The sequence below is a fragment of the Colobus angolensis genome, unplaced genomic scaffold, assembly GCF_000951035.1.
Source record: "Colobus angolensis palliatus isolate OR3802 unplaced genomic scaffold, Cang.pa_1.0 Scaffold74, whole genome shotgun sequence".
Classification (NCBI taxonomy): domain Eukaryota; kingdom Metazoa; phylum Chordata; class Mammalia; order Primates; family Cercopithecidae; genus Colobus; species Colobus angolensis.
In genome coordinates, this window is record NW_012121154.1 from 6,469,692 (window position 1) to 6,489,990 (window position 20,299).

Genomic DNA, 20,299 nt, shown 5'->3' on the forward strand with positions numbered 1-20,299 from the left:
CTCATCCAATTATCTTTAGAAGATTCTACATTATATAACTCAGCCCTACATGTCTTGATGATTAAGAAAAAAAACTTTATATTAGATGGACATGTCCACAAATATCCTAATATTCTAATGCAAATAAAACTTGTATTATCAGAATAACATGTCTACAATGTTATCTTACACATTAATATCTTGGACAGATACTTTTATCCTCCCAGTTAAAAGGAGAGGCACTAACTATGCTTTAAGCACCTTCAGAGATTCAAAAGATCTTTCCAAACAGGTAGAATCTTGGTTTGTGGCTTTTCCATAGGAATGCTCAGCATTTACCCTGGCAGCTTTCACAAGGAGGCTAAGTTATTTTCAATTTTAGTATCCAAACAGGCCAGTTACTACTCCTTTGTCCTGTATCCTTCTGTGAGATAGAATTTGGTTTGTCTTCCCTTTCTTTTTAGGAGGACTAACGCTCTCAGAAATAAATGAACCCCTGCTAAAGAAAGCAGGGTTACCTATTAATGTGTCTCCTTATGAAAAAGCAAAAACCCTTACAATTGTCCTACTGCTGTAAAGGATGAAACCAAATGTCTTTTTTGTTCTTCAATTAACTTAAAAAATTAGCCTAGAGTGGTCAAAATTCAGAAAGCATATTTCAGCAAGAACTATGGATTTATAAAGAAATGTGGATTTAGATAAAATATACTTCGGACAGAAAATGAGGATAAACATTTTATGATACAACAGGAACTAGAAAACGCACAGGAATTTAAGGAAGAACATTTTTTAATGATTGAAACCAGTCTTTATGAGGCGATTATGATGCAAAAAATATTACAATGAATAACAATGCATATTCTATTCTTTGTAATATTTCATACAATAATTCCTTTATCATTTACATCTCAATGCTAGAAAAGCATTCTGAAGATGCCAAGCATAAGTTGCAACTGAGTACAAAAAACAGCAAAATTTACTCTATTTCCAGAAGAGTTGCAGAACAGAGAATAAAAGTCCTTAAAATATGAATAGCTAAGGTGTGCTAAAATGTTGTCCATTTGCATGATCAGTGACAAAATATATAAGCCCATAAAGAAAAGAGTTAGTTATACTTGCTGTATGAAGGAATTCATAGAGAAATGTGAGTCATAAGCGAATTATTTATAAATGTCTTTCAAAATATTTGGTGTGCATGAAATGCAATATGCTGATGGTCCTGGAGACTGTTGCAATTGAAAGATGATGGTGTTTTCCCCTGGATGAGGATGACAGGAATGCAGGGCCTAGGATTTGTTGAGAATGTCCACTCTTCTGAATTGGCCACCCAGAAACCAATTATTGAATCAGAGCAACACAAAGAAACTCGTTTGTGCTTGAGCCAGGTCTGTAGAAATGGAAATCAATTCAGTTGTGGAAATGATGAATTTTAAAAGCTGCTGGAGTTTTTTTGTGCAAGGTAGAGATTTTCATAACATCTCAATAATCCTTTTGAAATGTGCAGTTGCTTAATACAAAAAAAGAAATAGTGCCACCATTTCTTCAACTAAAAGATAAGGTGTGCTTTGTAAAAGTAAAGCATATCCAATTTTCATCCTGTAGGTCAGTATTACCCAGGGTCATGACGTAGCTGGTGCATAAATGTGAAGAATCATTTGCTGCCTGTAAAGTGGAGGAAATAGTACTAATCAGAAATACAACGAATAATACTTAAATTTTATATCTGAGATATCATACTTTTTATTAATCAGTTCAATTTCTCTAGCTGCAGAGAGAAGTTCTCTAATGGGCTTCACCAATAAGACAAAACACATTACTATTCCAGAAAGGCACATAAAAAGGGTGCTTCTCAACCCTCACGACCAGCACACACCAGACCAGGTAGCTAGAGTCCATCTGCCCTGGACCAGCATTTCCATACCCTTCAGACCAACTTCCATGTAAAGGTGTATGTACTACTTTCAAAAGGACCATTGGGTTATTTTCCTTGTGACCCCCTGAGCGAAACCACACATTAGCTCCGCCATCTTACACTTTGCTCCTTCTTGCATACCTGTCTTCTTACTTGTTCCTATTGTTCACAAATCTGCCCAAAGATATAATTTTTATGATATTAAAAGCTGAACTTTGCTTAAGCAAATCTACATCTTTTGTGATTCTTCTAAATCTAGTAAATCAAGTAATCAACAGTTTATTCTCTGCTTGTAAAAAAAAAAGGGCAGTAATTTTTCCTTATAAAAATCAAATATATAAGCAAAACTAATATATTCATTGACAAAGTTGCTCCAGCAAGCCTTGAATTTTTCATTATAATTTAGCTATAAATAGACCCAAGGAATCTGACATCCAAGAATCATTAAGCAATCATAAAATGTAATTTTAATTCTGAATACTTAAAAACATCTTTATGACTTCTACATTTCCTTTTATTAAGTATGCTTTCCCATAAGGACAAGCTTTTTTGTTATTTTGTTTTACTTTTCAGTGGATGATCTCTTCTATTACACAGTCATACAAATCCCTTTGTTTAGTCGTAATTTGTCAGTAGGCTAATGACAGGTATTGAAGGTAATATTTAATGTTTTATAATGTAAATATTTTAGGCTAGCACTTTGAAGACATTCTGTCCAAATAGTTTGGAGGCAGAATTATTGTCTTTTTGGTGACTAAATAGTGGTAGAAGTGATTAGAACCAAAGATTAGGTTGCCTTCTCAAACACAAGCTCTCAATCTCACAAAAGGAAATTACGGGTCCCCAGATACCACTTTAACTGATTTATGCTTTGGTAATAGACAATTCAAATTTATAATTTCATGGAAAACCTCTAGAAGATAGAATGGATGCTGATGAAATTGTATTGGGGATTAGATGAGATATAGAATCTTTAGCATGTACTGGCACATAGTAAACAAATAAGTTATTATAGCACATATACTGCTTTTATTTACATTGTCTTGAGGTGAAGAAAAATAGGGAGAAAGTAAAAAATTCTCCCCCACAGGCGACACAAATGCTACCTGCGATAAATAAAAAAAGGTTTTCCATTTTATGTATAGGAGTGCATGGACAATAATATCTGAAGCACAGAGGCCTAAAGTCTCTCTACAATTCTGCCAAAACTCTTGTACACATCTCTTTTTTCCTCTAAACTCTGAGTACTTGGTTTTACTATGTCAAACACTATTTTCCCCTATTTCCTGATACTATCATATTCAAATTTTCGTTCAGGACTTTTCTGGATTTGGAAAACGCATGGCCAGCATGTCTACATGCAGCAATCCTGTTCTTATGAAACCATTTCCTAGTCAATTATTTTAAAATATCAGATAATTTAATGTATAACTAGCTATATAATTGAGAAATGAACCAGTCAATTTTGGACAAGTTTTGCACAAGTGCTATATTTGTGCTAATGTTACAATGGTCACAAGTACATCTTTTATCTCATTTCTCCCAGAATTAAAGATATACTTTAGTGATCTGCTTGATAATATTTATAGGTTTATTTACTTATATTTAAAAATGATTATTGGCTAGACATGTCTAGAAATATATATGGCCTAACTTCTCTTTGATAAAATGAAAACAATATATAATCTAATATTACTGAAGCAATATTTTTGGTATGTACTTACTTATTTTATTGGTTTTGATCTGCATGCACAATACGAAATCATAAAAGCAACAAACATCACCACACCAACACTGAGTAAGATCATTTCTATCAGGCCAAGGAGGTTTATTTTTCCAGTTACTTGACTTCTGAACATCTTTGCCTTCTCATCACCAATGGTCCCAGTCTGTAATCAAGTTAATAATCAACATTATTTGGGTATATTAGTAAAACAAAATATTCAAACCCTTCAATTGCCTATCACCCTTTTTTCTAACACCTCTATTGGTGTTAGTCATCAGTGTCTACAACACAAGTCAATGGAATTCCTTTTGCACGTCAAGAAAGGCAATTAAGTGCCAGATAGGGTATAGCACTCTTCAACGTACTAGGATTCATTTGCTCTTCAGAACAATCTCAGAATGATTTCCCAAAGGGTGTTTCACCGTGACAAAGGGTCACCAGTTCCACTTGCTCCAAAGACTTATTCAATGCTTTTCCTACTTTATAGCTAATCAATGCATGGATTTATACTAAAAATCCCTTGTCAGGCAATAGGATAGACTGTCCTAAGACAAATGTTACAACAAGAAAACATGTTTAATAGATGAATTTTTGAAGAAAATCTTATAGGAAATGTTTTCTAAAACCTGAAAACTAACGCAAACTTGATATTGTTGTGCAATTAGGTTATCTCAAATAGGTTTAATAAATAGGTCTACTCATCCATATGGGAAATGGAAATACATATAGCTTTAAATACTATACATTCTTTTGAAACATCAAGAGCTTGTTTATTGCTTTAATAACTAACAGCTGAAAATACAAACCTCATTAAGCCAAAGAATAGGTACAATATAGTTCCTCTTCAGACGCTTTAATACTCTGTAAAATACATTGAAAATAATTATGAACATATAAACTAATGTTTATAAATAACAAACTTTAAAATAAATGTTCAGAAATTAGTTGCTGTTGCTAATTTGGTTTTGTTCCTGTAATGACTCATGCACATTTTAATATAGTTGTTTTTTACTTCCTTTGCTCTTATGTGTCTTCTAATCACATTGATTTTTTTCCCAAGTATGGATTTTCCCTTTCAATAAATTCTCGGGGAACTAAAATATGAATTCCAACAATTACTGTCATAGAAATTTTTGGGCAGCTAACAAAATGAGAGATACTATCAAATGCTCAAATAAAACTATTCCAAAATCTGTGCAAGTACCATTTCAATAAACACAAGATATGGTACTAAGCTATAGGTGAAATTTGTCATAAGCATTTAATAATGATTGTTCGGTGACGTTAAGCGAAAGATAATTGATATTGGATGTTCCACTTACTTACATAGATTTACTCATGTTCTTACAAGAAGATACTACAGATTTTATCAAAATAACCATTTTCAAGAGACTCACTGAATTTTGTTTGATGGCTTGACCAATAGGTTGACCTGCAGCCGTTTTGCAAATTGTAAAGTGAATCCAGTTATCTAAAAAGAGAACAACTAAATAATTACCAACTTTTTAAAACATTCTTTTATACTATTCAAAATTTATTTTTCTTACAGCAGAAGAGAAGGTAGTAACTTAAGGTTAAACAGGACTACTTGAAACTTTTAAAACTCTCTATATAGTTATATTTAGAGATATATACATATCGAGATATATAGAGATAATATCTCTATATTACACATGCATCCATATAGATACACAATTTATTTGCCCAATTGAATGTCAAGGTTTTAGTTAGATTTGTGATTTACTTGGAATGGTTTAAAGAAATCAACAACAAAATACAAGATCTCAGATAATTCCTGGTCAAATATATATGCTGTTAGAATCCATGTATCATTAGTTATAATACTACTTGTGTCATTGTTTAAACTAAAACATGACTAGTAAAATTCTAGAATTTCATTTACTTTTTGAAAAGGAAAATACAAAAATAAAGATTAAAACTGTTGTGCTATAACAATTTTATACATTTTAACAATAAGTATAGTCAAACTCACATATACTCACTCTTTGAATTTTACATAATATACAATAACTCCTCATATAAGCATAATTTTATATAAATATTTTAAGCTAATTAGAATCACTTCATAAACAACAATAGGAAAAAATCGACCTAAGTTTCAGTAACTTAAAAGAATGTGATTCAATAGCTATGATTAGTGTTATCGCCAAGATTATTTTTATTTCAGTTGTGTTGTTTAAAATAGCAACCAAATCAGATCAATAATGTGTTTTCTTACAGGTTCAATATCCAAGTATGTCCTATGTTCTTCTTCATTTGGGTTTAATCCATCAGTAGTTTCTGAAACATCAGGACTTGCATATAGAAAATGAGGAAGTGAAATGTACACAGGTTTCCCTGAAGACAAGTTTTAAGAGTCAATTGGAATTAATAGTTTCCTTCATTTCATATAACACTCAAAAAATATTTCCACAAAACTAAAACTTCTTAAAAATACATAAATATTTGGTTTTTAACACGGGTGCGGAAGAATTATGTCAGTTGATTTCTACTGTAAACCCCTTCAGTATTAATTTTAGATATGTAAAGTTTTGTTGATGAACCCAAAGTTTCAACTATATATGTTCAGCTTTCAGGCAGTAATATGTCTAGGGACTAAGAATTTATTTAACAGTAGTCTTTTTCTTTCTTCCTCCATACCCATGTTAGTATGATAAATATGTACAGTACAAGCTAGTCTCCAAATTTTATGTTTAACTCTAGCTTTAGATACATACTGAAAATATATTTACCTGTACCATTTTCTAGTGAGAAAAGTTAGAACAATGACAGATGGATAACAGGATGCTCAAAATGTTCTCGGAATTATTTTCTTTTCACCCTAAATCTAAAAGCAGCCACAAGGAAATGCTGGTGTGGTTTTAACTAAATTTTGTAACACAAACACAAATGGGACCTTCCCAAAATACAAAATCAGCACTAAAATTTTCTCTGCCACCATTCTGCCCTAATTACTTTCTTACTTTAATTTTAAATTTTGCTTGCAAAGGGATTGTGGTTAAAGGTCTCATTTTAAAGAATATCACAAATTATGATATGGACTGTGCTGCTGAGGATATTTACTCACCTTCTTTGCATTTGCTGATGTCTAGCACACCATATGATGTACAATTTTTTGAGATAATTTTTTCTGTGCAGAAACAATGGTTGTCTGGGTTTTGAACTGGAGAGGCAAAGGCCTTGGATGGAAGAACAAATCTATACACAGGGATTCCTTTCAGATTAACGTCGGATTCAAATACAGCATAGATTGACCTAAGTACAGAGAAAAAAGAGCTGCATTCCAGGAACCTGAACTTACATTCTGGAGATTCATTTTTTCTTATTCTTGCTTTACCTTACAAACATCATATACTCTCTTAAATTCTTGTTTCATTCTTAGAAAAAAAAGTGATTGGGAAATTTTAACACATACTAGAACTCAATACCCAAGTATGAACTATTCTTGTTTGTGAAGTACCATGTTTATTTATACCAAAGTTAGTAAATATTTATAGGACTTCCTTCAGATACTTTATTTGTGATCAGTTTAAATGAAATAAAGTTTCTTTCACAGCTTAATTAGTCCTGGAGGGAAAGACCACTCACTGGAGTGTGTGCATATACATGCTGGATATATACCTGGTACATTTCCATCATTTACCAAGTGTCTACTTGTATTGAACCATAGGGTTCAATAGACATTTTTTTCTAATGCCCAGATACACCTATATGAAGAAATACTGCTGTCTTAAATTGTACAGATAAGAAAAAATATCCGAGATGTTAAATGCTTACCCACCATCATACAGTATTTAGGGACAGAGCTTGGGCTCAAGGGTAGTGGTAAAGGCTCCAGTGCTCATGGGTTATCTACTGGGCCCCACAAATTTCAGCAGAGCACATGAACACAGTTCTGTTACATCTGCATCATCTTCTCTGTATGTCTTTAGAAAGACTGGACATACTCTTCTGGACTTGATCGTTATTAGACTACTAGTTTAGTTTCAAAAAGGCAAAATGGTTCTTGCTTAGATAGAAATAGCAAAAAAAATGATTTACACTATTAAAAATTGGAGGATATAGAAGAATATTTTGCAGAGTTAATAAACATTATGAATTTTCGATGCTGTGTTTAATCATTATTTGAGAAAAATAATAAAGTTTCTTGGTCTGCATTTTGTCACCTGGGGTCTGACTCAGACATACTTCTGTTTTTCTCTTACCTGCAAATGTCGGAAGAAAAGAACTGCAATACCTGGCTCTTCTCAACAAAAGGTGGAAACGAGGCTGCATCTGTTTAAAAATCGAGTGGCAAATGATTAGATGTAATATGTGTTCTAGAAAAAAACCTAGAAATCTCTCCTCCAGTGTAGTCAATAGAAATATAATGCAAATTACCTAAGTAATTTATCTAGCAGCAACATTTTTAAAAGGTAGAAAGAAATAACCAGCCAGGCATGGTGGCTCAAGCCTATAAGCCCAGCAGTTTGGAAGGCCAAGGCGGGTGGATCACCTGAGGTCAGGAGTTTGAGACCAGCCTGGCCAACATGGTAAAACCCCATCTCTACTAAAAATACACAAAATTAGCCGGGTATGGTGGTGGGCACTTATAATCCCAGCTACTTGGGAGCTGAGGCAGGATAATTGCTTGCACCCAAGAGGCAGAGGTTACAGTGAGCCAAGATCATGCCATTGCACTCCAGCCTGGGCAACAAGTGGACAACCTTGTCTCAAACAAAACAAAACAAAATGCTATTTTATTTAACTTATTAATATCCAAAATATTTTAACATGTAATCATTATAAAATATTTTAAATTCTTAAAATCTGAAAATCCACAGTGCATTTTATATTTATAGCACATTTCAAATCATACTAGCCATATTTTGAGTCCTTAACAGTTACATATGGTTAGGGGCTGCTATAGTCAACAACAAATCCACATACTATACATATTTAATGGTACAAAATAAAAGAAACTTAAACATAAAGTGAAATGTCAAGGCTAACATTGTGTTTGTTTTTTGAAATGCCCCACCCCACCAGCAGAGTGGCACTTTTCTTCCAGTGAAGTTCATTTGGAACTCCTGCTATGTCCACATTTCTTATTTGTAGTGATTTTTTTTTTCATTTGCCCTAATGGCTGATTCATACTTCTATAAATACTTACTAAAGTTCTCTCACTAAACAGAACTTCAAATGCTTTGAAAGTATATAAAAAAAATCATTCATTGAATTTACTTTTTGCTACAACTATGATCCATGGCAAACATTGGATATATGAAGAAATAATTAGTTAACTCCTCCATGTACTTCTCACATGAATATCACTAATATGAGTTATCATTGAATGAGTTTTAAATGGTAAGTCTCATCTTCAATTATGTATTGCAGGTTCTTTCTCTGGCATGTGTGTCAACCTTACGACCTTGTTTTCATTACTTTACACTCTTGTGACAAGTGAAATATAAGCCCCCACATAGACATTGCCAACACCTGTTTTCCCATTGCCTTAATAATTAAAGAAAAATACATTGAAAAACTTTTAAGATCATTATCTAAAATATCATTGAAGATTATGTGCAGAGCTTCCCCCCACCACCCAAAATAAACATTCTAAATGTATACCAATACTTCCATTTTAAGTCTTTTCAAACTTACTGAAGAAGGTAAAGAGGATGCACTTCTAAATTATGAAGAAAACACATTAGAACCTTACTGTTTTATTACTTTCTTTTCCCTAGTGCCATAAGCAAGAATCTCTTTCACAGGGATCATCCCCTGCTCTGTCCAAATTCCCTCTTTTCCTAGTTTGTTTCAGGTCTATTTTCACTGTAGATATTTTTAACATCATGCCTGATGCTCGTGCATTTATATTATTGTCAATGAATCTTCTTTTTAAAGATTTCCCCCCTTAAGCCCATAAAGAATCCTTCACTAGGAGTAACACAGTATATTTATCTCTGCATCTAAGGACTAAGTATTCTGCTTATACAATTACTAGCATTGGTAGTATTGAGGTCTTGAAAATTTATTTCCAGAAATGCTTTTCTTAGAAAATAACTTCTTTACCCACTCCTATGGCTTAAAACCCTGCAAAAGCTTGGCTGGTCACGGTGGCTCCAGCCTGTAATCCCAGCACTTTGGGAGGCCGAGGGGGATGGATCACAAGGTCAAGAGATCAAGACCATCCTGGCCAACATGGTGAAACCCTGTCTCTACTGAAAATAACATAAATTAGTTGGGCGTGGTGGCGGGCGCTTGTAGTCCCAGCTACTTGGGAGGCTGAGACAGGAGAATCACTTGAACCCAGGAAGTGGAGGTTGCAGTGAGCTGAGATTGCTCCACTGCACTCCAGCCTGGTGACAGAGCCAGATTCCATCTCAGAAAACAAAACAAAACAAAACTCCTGCAAAGCAAATTCAACAGTGTTTTTGCTGGGTTTTTTTTTTTTTTTTTTCCTACCAGGCAATGATAGAAATAAATATGCATAGGAAGTCAATAATCATACCTTTGGCAAAGTAAACATTCTCTGTGCTTCATTTTTACTTAACTGTCTTTATCTTTACGGGATATTCCCTAATTTTGTGAACTTCGTGCTTTTGTTTCCTAGTAGTTGAAAGCTTGCCTCTGATATTAATTCATAATATTCGATTCCCACCACTTTTTTTTTCCTTTTTTTTTGAGACAGAGTCTCACACTGTTGCCCAGGTTAGAGTGCAGAGGCGCAATTATAGCTCATTGCAGCCTCCACCTCCTGGAATCAAGTGATCCTCCTGCCTCAGCTTCCCAAGTAGCTGGAACTATAGGCATGCACCACCATGCCCAGCTAATATTTCTATTTTTTTGTAAAGATGGGATTTTGCCATGTTGCCCAGGCTGGTCCCAACCTCCTGGGCACAAGCAATCCACCTACCTTTGTCTCCCAAAGTGCTGGGATTATAGGCGTGAGCCACCATGACCAGCCTCCCATTGCGTTTTAAAAATCTTAATTCTTAAACTAATAGGCATATCTGTACTTTGCTTATCCTGAAGGAGAATAAGCCTTATCTAACCATACCCTAAATCTAAGTTTATAGCTCTTTTTCCCAATTTTAATTTGGAATGCTCATTTTTTACATATATTTTTCATAGTTAAGAAGACATCTGACCTTGTTTTTGTTTTCTCTCTTATTTTGACCACCTTACCCAAAAATGGATGTTTCTGTCTTGCAACTTTATTCTATCTCAGCTATAAGCCTTGCTTAGATATGTTTTCTCTTTTGTAATTAGCTATTTTTTATCCTTTCAATTCTAACTTATCTGTATACTATTTATAAAAGATTTGAAAAGTAAAGTGTTTTTTGTTGTTTTTTTACCATTTACTTCTGTTGCCAGGATGACAGTTAAGTTTTTTCAAAGCAAACATTTCTCTGAGTCATGCAGTAAGGGCTAATTTTTTATGATTAATCTTCACAAATCCCATTACATTGAACACACATTTACTAAGCCTATACACAAGTAGGGACTCTGAATTATGTTGTGGGGATATAAAGGCAAGTAAACACACACCCTCAACTTTCAGAACACTGTCAGTATAATGGTGGATTTGTGGGAAAGGGAGGTGGATTCATTGTGACGACTACAAAACAACTATTCTTACCTGTACCATTAACCATGTCGCAATAACTTTCCCAATAGGAGAGATTCCTTAAGAATAGAAAAAGACAATGAATAAACATTCTCATTTAAAGAATACCTTTCTTACATTACTTTTTCTATTATAATTCAATACTTCTGTTAATATGATGTATTTAAATGTGACAATACTAAGTTTAAGAAATGTTTAATTCTGTTCATGTTTTGTTTGAACCTTTTATCTTATTGCAATGTACCTGATGCCATTAGGTGGCCAGATCATAAAATAAAAATTGCCAGGTGTTAATTAGAAACATCTTGGAATAAGGAAAAAATTAAAAACATTTATCAGAAATTTAAATCTCTACTTAGGGGAGAATTTTTTTTCCCAATGGGATACATGAATTACTCGCTCAGTAGCATAAGTGTTCAGAATGAATAGAAGGAAAGTGCTAAATGGGTAACTGAAGTAAGCTCAGTATAAGGCAGGCAGAAGAGAGAAGTGGGGAAGAGGAAAGAAAGAAGCAGATGTTTGGATCAGCAAACATTTAAAACATGTAGATGATTGATTTATATTCCTGCCGCTTCTCCCCTTTAATTCTCACATGGACTGACATTAAAGTAGGAATTAGTTTATTAATTTATACTTTGTTGTTTAAATAAGCTATATATATCTGAAAGTGATAAAAACAATAGTAATAGTTCCCCTGCATCCTCACTTTTTGGTGATGGAAAAACTTTTTTTCCACTCCTAACAGTGACATGTCAAGACAAGCCACTGCATACTTTTTAAACAAAATAAGTAGTTAATCATGTTCAGTCTTGCCATGAGTTAAATCAACCTTATAATCTTAAAGTGAGGTGAAATTCCTACTCTAATTAGGAGTGCTTTGCAACTCACCTCCACATCTCTGTAATATTAGTGAAATGTTCGTTATTTCTCAATATAAAAAATTGCTGTGATTTCCTCTTAAATGAATATTTAGAAGTGTTTTCTTCCGTCTACTGACTTTTCTTTAAAAATATGTAACTGTGGACTCTTTAGAAGAAAAAGTAATCCACTAGTAATATTTTAGCTGTTAATTGCAATTATTAGACTCAGTTTGAGGTAGGGGTTACTTTAGATTCATAAAAACATTTCGTGTCTTTTGGTTTTGATCACCTTATTCTTTTTCAGAAAAAAAAATGGTCTAAAACACAATTGTTAACTTTATGGAGAAGAAAGCTTATTTGTTCCCCTGATATTTATTAGGGTTCTTGCTAGTTTACATCTATGATAAATTATAAATTCTTTAGATGAATAGGCCGGAACTAGGGAAAAATAAGGAAATAATGGCTTAGGAAGCTGATTTTTTATTTTACCACTTTAAAGGTGGCATAGTCTTCATTGTCACATTTTGTATGTACATTGTAGAACTGCACTTGAAATATTCGTTCCATTTTTGTATTGATAAAGACTGTTTGCAGGGGGGGAAGGTCATGAAAGCACTTGCCTGGATTCATTAAGCTTCCATGCTTCCATCTTTATAGACACATTTAGGTCATGGCACTGGAATATAGAATTTGATCTGCTCGATGTAAAAAGTAAAAAAAAAGTTTCCATCTACTAGACAATCAGGTTTTTTTTTTGTTTTTTTACCTTTTCATTTATGGTTATCTAATTGTAAGAATAATTGTATTATAATGCTGGATATGTAGCAGAGATGAAAAAATAGTCCCTTTGGGGATTTATGTAACATAACCTGTGCGGAAAGGTGAACCAAACCCTAAAGTGGAGCTGATAGTCAGCAGCTATGCACTGGTGTGAACGCACCAGTTGCCACAACTAAAGGGTTAATACCTAGCAGAACAAGAATTTCCAGAGCTGAATTATAACCAGGTCTATTCTATAGTTTGGTGTATGTGTCTTATAAGACGTTATATGAATACCATTCCTGCTTAAGAGTACCCTAGTAACACACATGCACATTTTACCCGAATACGTACCTTTTACCTTTATAGGTGTCGATTATGGCAACTTTACTTATGCTGTCTTTTCCATTGAAAACTTTATAAACTCCATCCGCAGTATTGTTGTACTGAAAATATATGTATGGTAAACATTTTCTTTTAGAACAAATCATTTTTTCAAAGTTATACAATATATAACTTACTGTCACATTTCTCAATCACTGATTACTCATATGACTTGAAATACATCTGCAATACATTTTAAAAAAATATTGGCCTTAAAAAAATTGTGAAAGGTGCCTAGAAATAAGTGCTAGATGCTGAGACAAAGAAGCTACATATCAGAAGCTGACAAGATGTGAACTCTAGTACTCTGTCATCATTAAGCCAATGAGGGCATTTTGATCACTATTCTTACTATGTTGAGGTGAGGGACATTGAACAAACCTATAAGAACAATGATTTATAGGGGTATTCTAAATGTTATGACCATTAATAAGTGGTTACTAAATTGATAAAAATTAGGCATCCACAATTTAAAGCATTAGCCAAAGAAAGAGCTATGAGTATCGAGTTAAAATGAGAATGAATTTGATTCATTATGGCTTTCTACATTCTTATCTAATTGATATATAACCTTGTCATCCTAACAGTATCTAAAAGTAAAACAATGAACTGGAGAACATAACATTCACATACAGTGCCAAATGAAGTCATAGTCAAACTTCCAATTCAATAGTTAGCTTATCCTATTTGTAATTCAAAACATTAAGCTGTAATGAAGTATACCATCAAGTTCACATTTTTCTTAATCTTCAAGCTGCCATTTCATGACACTGTGGACTACTAAAAATTCTTATTTACAGACCCCATTAAAATGAAGTCTAATAGCTTATCAGTATTGAGATGTGAACATTAAGCTAACTTTTAAGTAAAAATTAAATTTGTAAGAGGTCTAGAAAAGGAGGAGTGAGGAGTATATTTAAAACAAATAAAAATATGGTATTAAACTTGATTATGTGAAAGGGAAATAAAAGCCAAAAACAGCACTCAAAGATTTACAGACTAGCTTACTAGCTAATTTAAAACAAATTGTATATTTATAAATGAGTAGAAACCTGATTAAATCTGATCTTCAGGTTTAAATTTAATTGTTAAATTCAGATGAATTTCCCAACTAGGAAAGCTGAAGCTACAATGAGAAGGGGACTTTTAAAAAAGTTAGGATATATATCTCCAGATCAGCAATAAGACTAATGAGCTAAATTATAAAATTATGCCTTGCCAATGCCATTGAATTAATTCAATTAAAATGTAATAATATTGCCATTCATATTTGGTACTTACAGGATAAAACATACCAACTCTAGTAGTAACAGGGTATGGAACCAAACTCAAAAATGGATCCGTATAGCCCCATAACAGTTCTCTCAAAGTTCTGACTTGGAACATAGAAGATTTTGACTTGTTGATAAGCGAATTGAGTACCACTTGAACAAATGGATTTGGATAGATATGGGCTGCAGCCTACAAAAAAAATAAAAAAAGTCACTGTTTAAGACAAGAATACAATATTAGATTTTAACAAATAAATGGATTAAATACTAATACTGAGCTTAATACAAAACTTTTTGAAGCTTATCTTTAAAATTACTGCCAAATCCTACCAAAACTCAAAGTATAATTTGTCTAATTCCTAGATGATTACATTTCTTTGCCTCAGTGCCAGCCACAAGAAGAAGATATTCCAAGTTAAGCTCTATATATTTAATGATACACTTAAAGTGGTCTTCTCAAATACCTAACGTATTAATGTATACGGGGCTTAAAACCTAGATGACGGGTTGATAGGTGCAGCAAACCACCATGGCACACGTATACCTATGTAACAAACCTGCATGCTCAGCATATGTATCCTAGAACTTCAAACAAACAAACAAACAAACAAAAAGCCAGAGGTCTGGTCCCAAAGGCTCTGGAGCCATACGTGACAGAAATGACGCAGGCAATTGTTGCAGGCATGTTCATCACAAGGGCAGGTTCCACGTCTAATGGCACGAGGCTCTCTGCCAGTGACCTGACCAATGGTGCGGGTGAAATGCTGACCACAAGCTCCAACAGGTCTCAGTACAGCATCTCCAGGGTGAAGACCCTGGTGTCCCAGGTTGGGGAGGACGAGGAGGACTACGACGAGGACAACTGAGGTCCTGTCCGTTTCAATTTCAGCTTCAGGAAAATGTTTAGGAAAAGAAGCTTCTTTTTTTAACGTGGGTTTTCTGTTTCCTTTTGGCCTACTCTCAAGAAGATATTGGTAAGCTATTGAACTTAGACATGCACCTCCAGTAAGCAAGGATTGTTTCCCATAGAATTAGGATGTGCTGTGGATGTGTGGTTTGATGCCACTGTGCTGATGCAGAGCCTTCGTATACTTTTTAGGATTTTGTGTTTTCATTTGCTATTTTTCTTAAAATGCAGAGTTCATTTTTGCCCCTTAAGGATTTTTGCTGAGCTTGCTGAAAAAAATTGTACTTCATCCGCATAAACGCCCTCGTGTTGCGGTTGGTGAGCACCAAATGCCATTTATTTGCCATGAGTATGGACAGCACCCCCTGTTGGCGGATAGCGAGACTCGGCGGAGTTTCATGTTTGTTCAGTGGTGTGGTGTCTAGAGCTCCAAGCAAACAGCAGAATTCAACTTTCCAAACAATAGACACAGTCAACGTTATCGACTTCATTTTCTCTTAAATTATATTGACAGTTGTGATTCCAATCAAGTTTATATACTCTTTTCTCTCCCCATTTTGCAGCAACAGATTGCAAAGTGCTTTTGTTTGTTTGTTTTTGCTTTGTTTGGTTAAAGGTTATTGCCATGCTGGTACAGCTATGGAAACTGTCTGGAAAGCTTGAAATGGTTTATTGCTTATGGTAAAATTTGCTTGATTTCTCACAGGCAGCGTTTGGAAACCTTTTATTATACAGTTGCTTACATACTTAAAAGTCTATCATTTAAAGACATACTGAAACAAATGTTGTACTTGTTTCCTAAGCATCTTCCTGTAATCTATTACAAAATTGAAATTAAATATAGAGAATGTTTCAATAAAAAATAATGAAAAAAATAAAGTGGTCTTCTAATGCAGTTGATTCTTATGATTTTTTCACTTTCCAAATGACCATGCCTCCATTCAAAATAATGATATGGGAATACGTTTTGACAAAAATGGAAAAATAAGTAAAACCTAATAATTCTAATGATAGGATTAATTACAGTGAGTTCTAGAGTGTTTTAAAACAGATAACTTTGTTGTTTGTCTACTCACTGCCACAGCCAGATTGAGAACTGTGAAGTTGTCAGCTTCTGTTCCAACTGATAGTGAAGGTTCAAAGATGGCACCATTGGGCTGTAGGAAAGAGATTGTGTTGTCCTTAGGGTCCTGGGTTATATTTTCCTTGGCTAGAAAACGAACTCTAAAGAAACAGAAGTAAGCAAAATTCAAAACATTTGTCATATGTGAACGTTAGATCTCAAATGTCATTCATTTGTTCAACAAATGATTTTTGAACATATGGAATATGCCAGATATTATGGAAGCAATGGTGTTAAAATGAGAAAACAGCCAGGGTCTCTAGCAAACTAATCAGAAGGGGTCTTAAACTGGTAAACTGGAAATTAAAATAGTGAGGGAGAAGGAATATTGTTATAATGGAGACTCCATGGGAAAACACAAAACAGATCCAGATCCAGATTTAGAATGGTCAGGGTAGGGGTGAGGGTCAAGACACTTTTTAGTACAAGTCTACATAAGTGGTCTATGTAACAAATAGAAATTTAGTTAGGTAAAGTAGGGCAGATGGTAGCATGCATAAGAACGAACATAATATATTTTGGGAAATGCAGATATTTGAGTGTGGTTGGATTACAGAGTAAGAGGTGAGGAGAGTAGTGGAAATAAAGCAGCTGAAATAAGAAAGATCTCAAACATAAAACAGTTGCATGTAATACTCAAATGACAGACTTTATCCTGAGGGTAAGGAGGAGAAAGTACAAGGACTTCAGCAGGGGAATATTTAGAGTACATTTTCTTATATTAGAAAGAATGATCAAAATACATAACCTATCCAGCACTGCTTTTTCCCTTTTTTCAGTACTTTAATGAGAATTAGAGATAAGAGAATATCATTTCCATTTTTAAGGGTTATAGAACAACCTCCCCAACCTCTCAAGTATATTGAATACTTTTGTTAGTTCTAATCTCCTGACTCTAAAATATCTAGGCTGCAAAGTACCAACTACATTTTAGGAATGTAGTGAAGGGTGATTATTACAGGAAAAATACATTTCACAAGTGGAAGATATTCACTGAAAAGAAGTAAGATATACATCATAATTGAACTGTCATATTTGAATGTCCGTGAAGTGAGTAAATAGCCAAGGTAAAGACTTAAACAATTGGACTGAATTTTTTAAAAACCCATTTTATTTCATTATGATAAAAATGTAAATTCCTACAGGGTAGGAGTTTATGAGTGTTTTGTGTCTCTAAACATCATACCTGGTATATAATGAGTTCTCAGTAAATATATTTACTAAATAAATGTCTCAGATTCTTTAAAAAGAGGATTCAAAGTTATCTAGAAATATATTTTCAATATAATTTTATTAAAACTTTATTATTCTTGAAGTACTGCAGACATACAAAGAATATAAAAATCTGAAACAGCACTCAGGACAATCGTATTTTAAATTAGTGTGCATATTACTAATATTTCAAATCAAAGTACTTTAATTTTCAGAAATATGCACATATATTAAAACAATAGCAATGTGATTGTCACGTATACTGACAACATTATACCAGTAGATGGCAGTCACTAAAAGAAAAATCCTTAAAACAGCCCTGTCTTTAGAATGTTGTTTTAAAAAGGGAACATAATTACTGAATTTTTTGTTTAAAACTTAGATTGTATGGAAGTTTTGGAATGTATTTGTTTATAAAGTCAAGGGAAGGAATTTAGACTTTTCTCAAGATTACTTTATGTTCTTTCCAAAGCAAAGTAACTTAAAAAATGAATTATGGATCTAAGAATATTCTGAAGGAATTACAGCATCTTCGTAGAGATGGTGCAGGTAGAAACACACATCAGATCTAAACCCGAGCAATTTCATGCTTTGATTCAGGTCATATCTTGTCAAAGTGTCATCAAGCTTACTTTAGCAGCCATTGGCCAAATAAAGCCTGTGGTTCTGTTTGAGGAAGGACATTCTCACATACTTCCAATGTCAGATGGATTTAGGGTATAATTAATTATGAAAAAGCATGTTTAGCTCAACACAAACACTATCAAAGTGTTAACTTTTTTCTAAAAGGTACTGGTTGTTCTTCCATTATTTAAGGCACTCAGGCAAACAATAAAAGACTATTTTGGTGACATCATGAGACAAGATGACCTATAGTTAATCAAGAATCCCTTTAGAATTGTTATAGAAAGAGCTGTTTATGGATTCTAAAATTTAGCTGTAAATGCAACCTGTTCTTCTCCAGTCTTTACTCCATTGCCTCTCTAAGCAAATCAAATACATCTAACACATCCCCTTTTTGTCCCTTAGAGAGATAGGTTAAAGGCTCTAAGAAAAAAATATAGATTAGCTACCAACTACTAGAGGAGAACTATTTCAATAACATGTTTTCTCATATCCCAAATAATATATTTAAAAGTGAAAAATATGGTCGGGCATGGTGGGTCACACCTGTAATCCCAACACTCTGCAAGACCAAGGCATGTGGATTGCTGGAGCCCAGGAGTTTGAGGCCAGCATGGGCAACATGGCGAAACCCTGTCTACAAAAGAAAAAAAAAAAAAAAAAAAGAATTAGTGGCATGCACCTGTGGTCCCAGCTACTCGGGAGGCTGAGGTGGGAGGATCACTTGAGCCTAGGAGGTTGAGGATGCAGTGAACTGTGATCATGCCACTGCACTCTAGAGTGGGTGACAGAGTAAGACCCTGCCTCAAAAAATAAATAAAATTAAAAATAAAAGTGAAAAATATAACCTTCCCCAAACAAACAAAAAACAAACAAAAAAAATGATGAGTTCTCAAATTCTAACAACTATTTTCTTTCCTCACACTCAGTTGACTTAAGTTCTATTTCTTAAACAAGTATGCTGATACTCTCCTTAGGTCATATGTCAATTCTAGATTTTCATAGGTATATATACCTATGAATACATATATATATATATATATTTATTTCATAGTTATATATAGAGAGAGATAGATAGATTACACCTAAGAACATTCTTTGCAACAAGATATTTGTATAGACTCTTGCTAATAATACAAAAACTTCAAGACCATGAAAAAATTCTAAGGTAAGATTTTTTTTGTAGCCATAAAAGTTAAGTCTTCATTGACAAAATTTTGAATTGTCACAGATGCGCACACAGATAGGAGATTCGGGTAAAACTGCGAAGACAGGACATGCACCGAGGCCCTCTGTGGCTTACATGTCATGTGCTATGGTAGTAGGCACCACCCTCACGACATACCTGTTATTTCACTTTATTTTGGGTGTGAGTTTTCAATGTGGAAGTATAGTAATGCTTTGGAGAGGAAGGAAAATTATACAATCATCTGATAACCAAAACAGATAAGATACTAAAACTGTAAATTATAAGAAATCAATAGAAATGCAAAATTTTATGGTAAGAACTAATCATGATGTATAACTAGTTGTGATTATCCGTGAGGGAAAATATACATCTAGGTAATGAATTCTATAGCAGAACATAACTATGTTTCCATATGGATACCATAAATATATTCCTAATCCTTGGTTAAGGTGATGTTTTCAGCACTTTAATCTCCCCCTTCTTCCCCTTTTTAGTGAAAAAGATAGAGAGGCTATAATTGAAATAGGAGAAAATGTATATAAAAATCTAGGAGTTACTAGTACCTACATCTGTGTGAACACAGACAAGTGATCTCACATCCACTGGATCAGGCATTTTTAATTCACAAAATGACAGATTTTGGCTGATCATTTCCTCTAGTTCTAATACTCTAAGATTCTGTTCAAAAGTGTATTTAACTATTAGGGAAGGCAGAGGAAA

The 20,299-nt window shown here is 33.7% G+C and overlaps 1 protein-coding gene across 3 annotated transcripts in view; it reads right to left on the bottom strand.

Annotated features, from left to right (window-relative positions):
* Window positions 1-3,354: 3,354 nt before the first annotated feature.
* CD36 (CD36 molecule (thrombospondin receptor)) overlaps window positions 3,355-20,299 on the bottom strand; it is a 75,260-nt gene continuing 58,315 nt past the window's right edge. For all 3 annotated transcript variants that reach the window (XM_011927702.1, XM_011927703.1, XM_011927701.1), the window contains 10 exons: window positions 16,508-16,655; window positions 14,535-14,714; window positions 13,224-13,315; window positions 11,263-11,309; window positions 7,844-7,913; window positions 6,706-6,893; window positions 5,857-5,975; window positions 5,015-5,088; window positions 4,424-4,478; window positions 3,355-3,780 (listed from right to left, as the gene is read on the bottom strand). In XM_011927702.1, coding sequence (XP_011783092.1) covers window positions 3,616-3,780; window positions 4,424-4,478; window positions 5,015-5,088; window positions 5,857-5,975; window positions 6,706-6,893; window positions 7,844-7,913; window positions 11,263-11,309; window positions 13,224-13,315; window positions 14,535-14,714; window positions 16,508-16,655 — 1,138 coding nt within the window. In that variant the 3' untranslated portion in view covers window positions 3,355-3,615. The remainder of the gene's footprint in view (window positions 3,781-4,423; window positions 4,479-5,014; window positions 5,089-5,856; window positions 5,976-6,705; window positions 6,894-7,843; window positions 7,914-11,262; window positions 11,310-13,223; window positions 13,316-14,534; window positions 14,715-16,507; window positions 16,656-20,299) is intronic.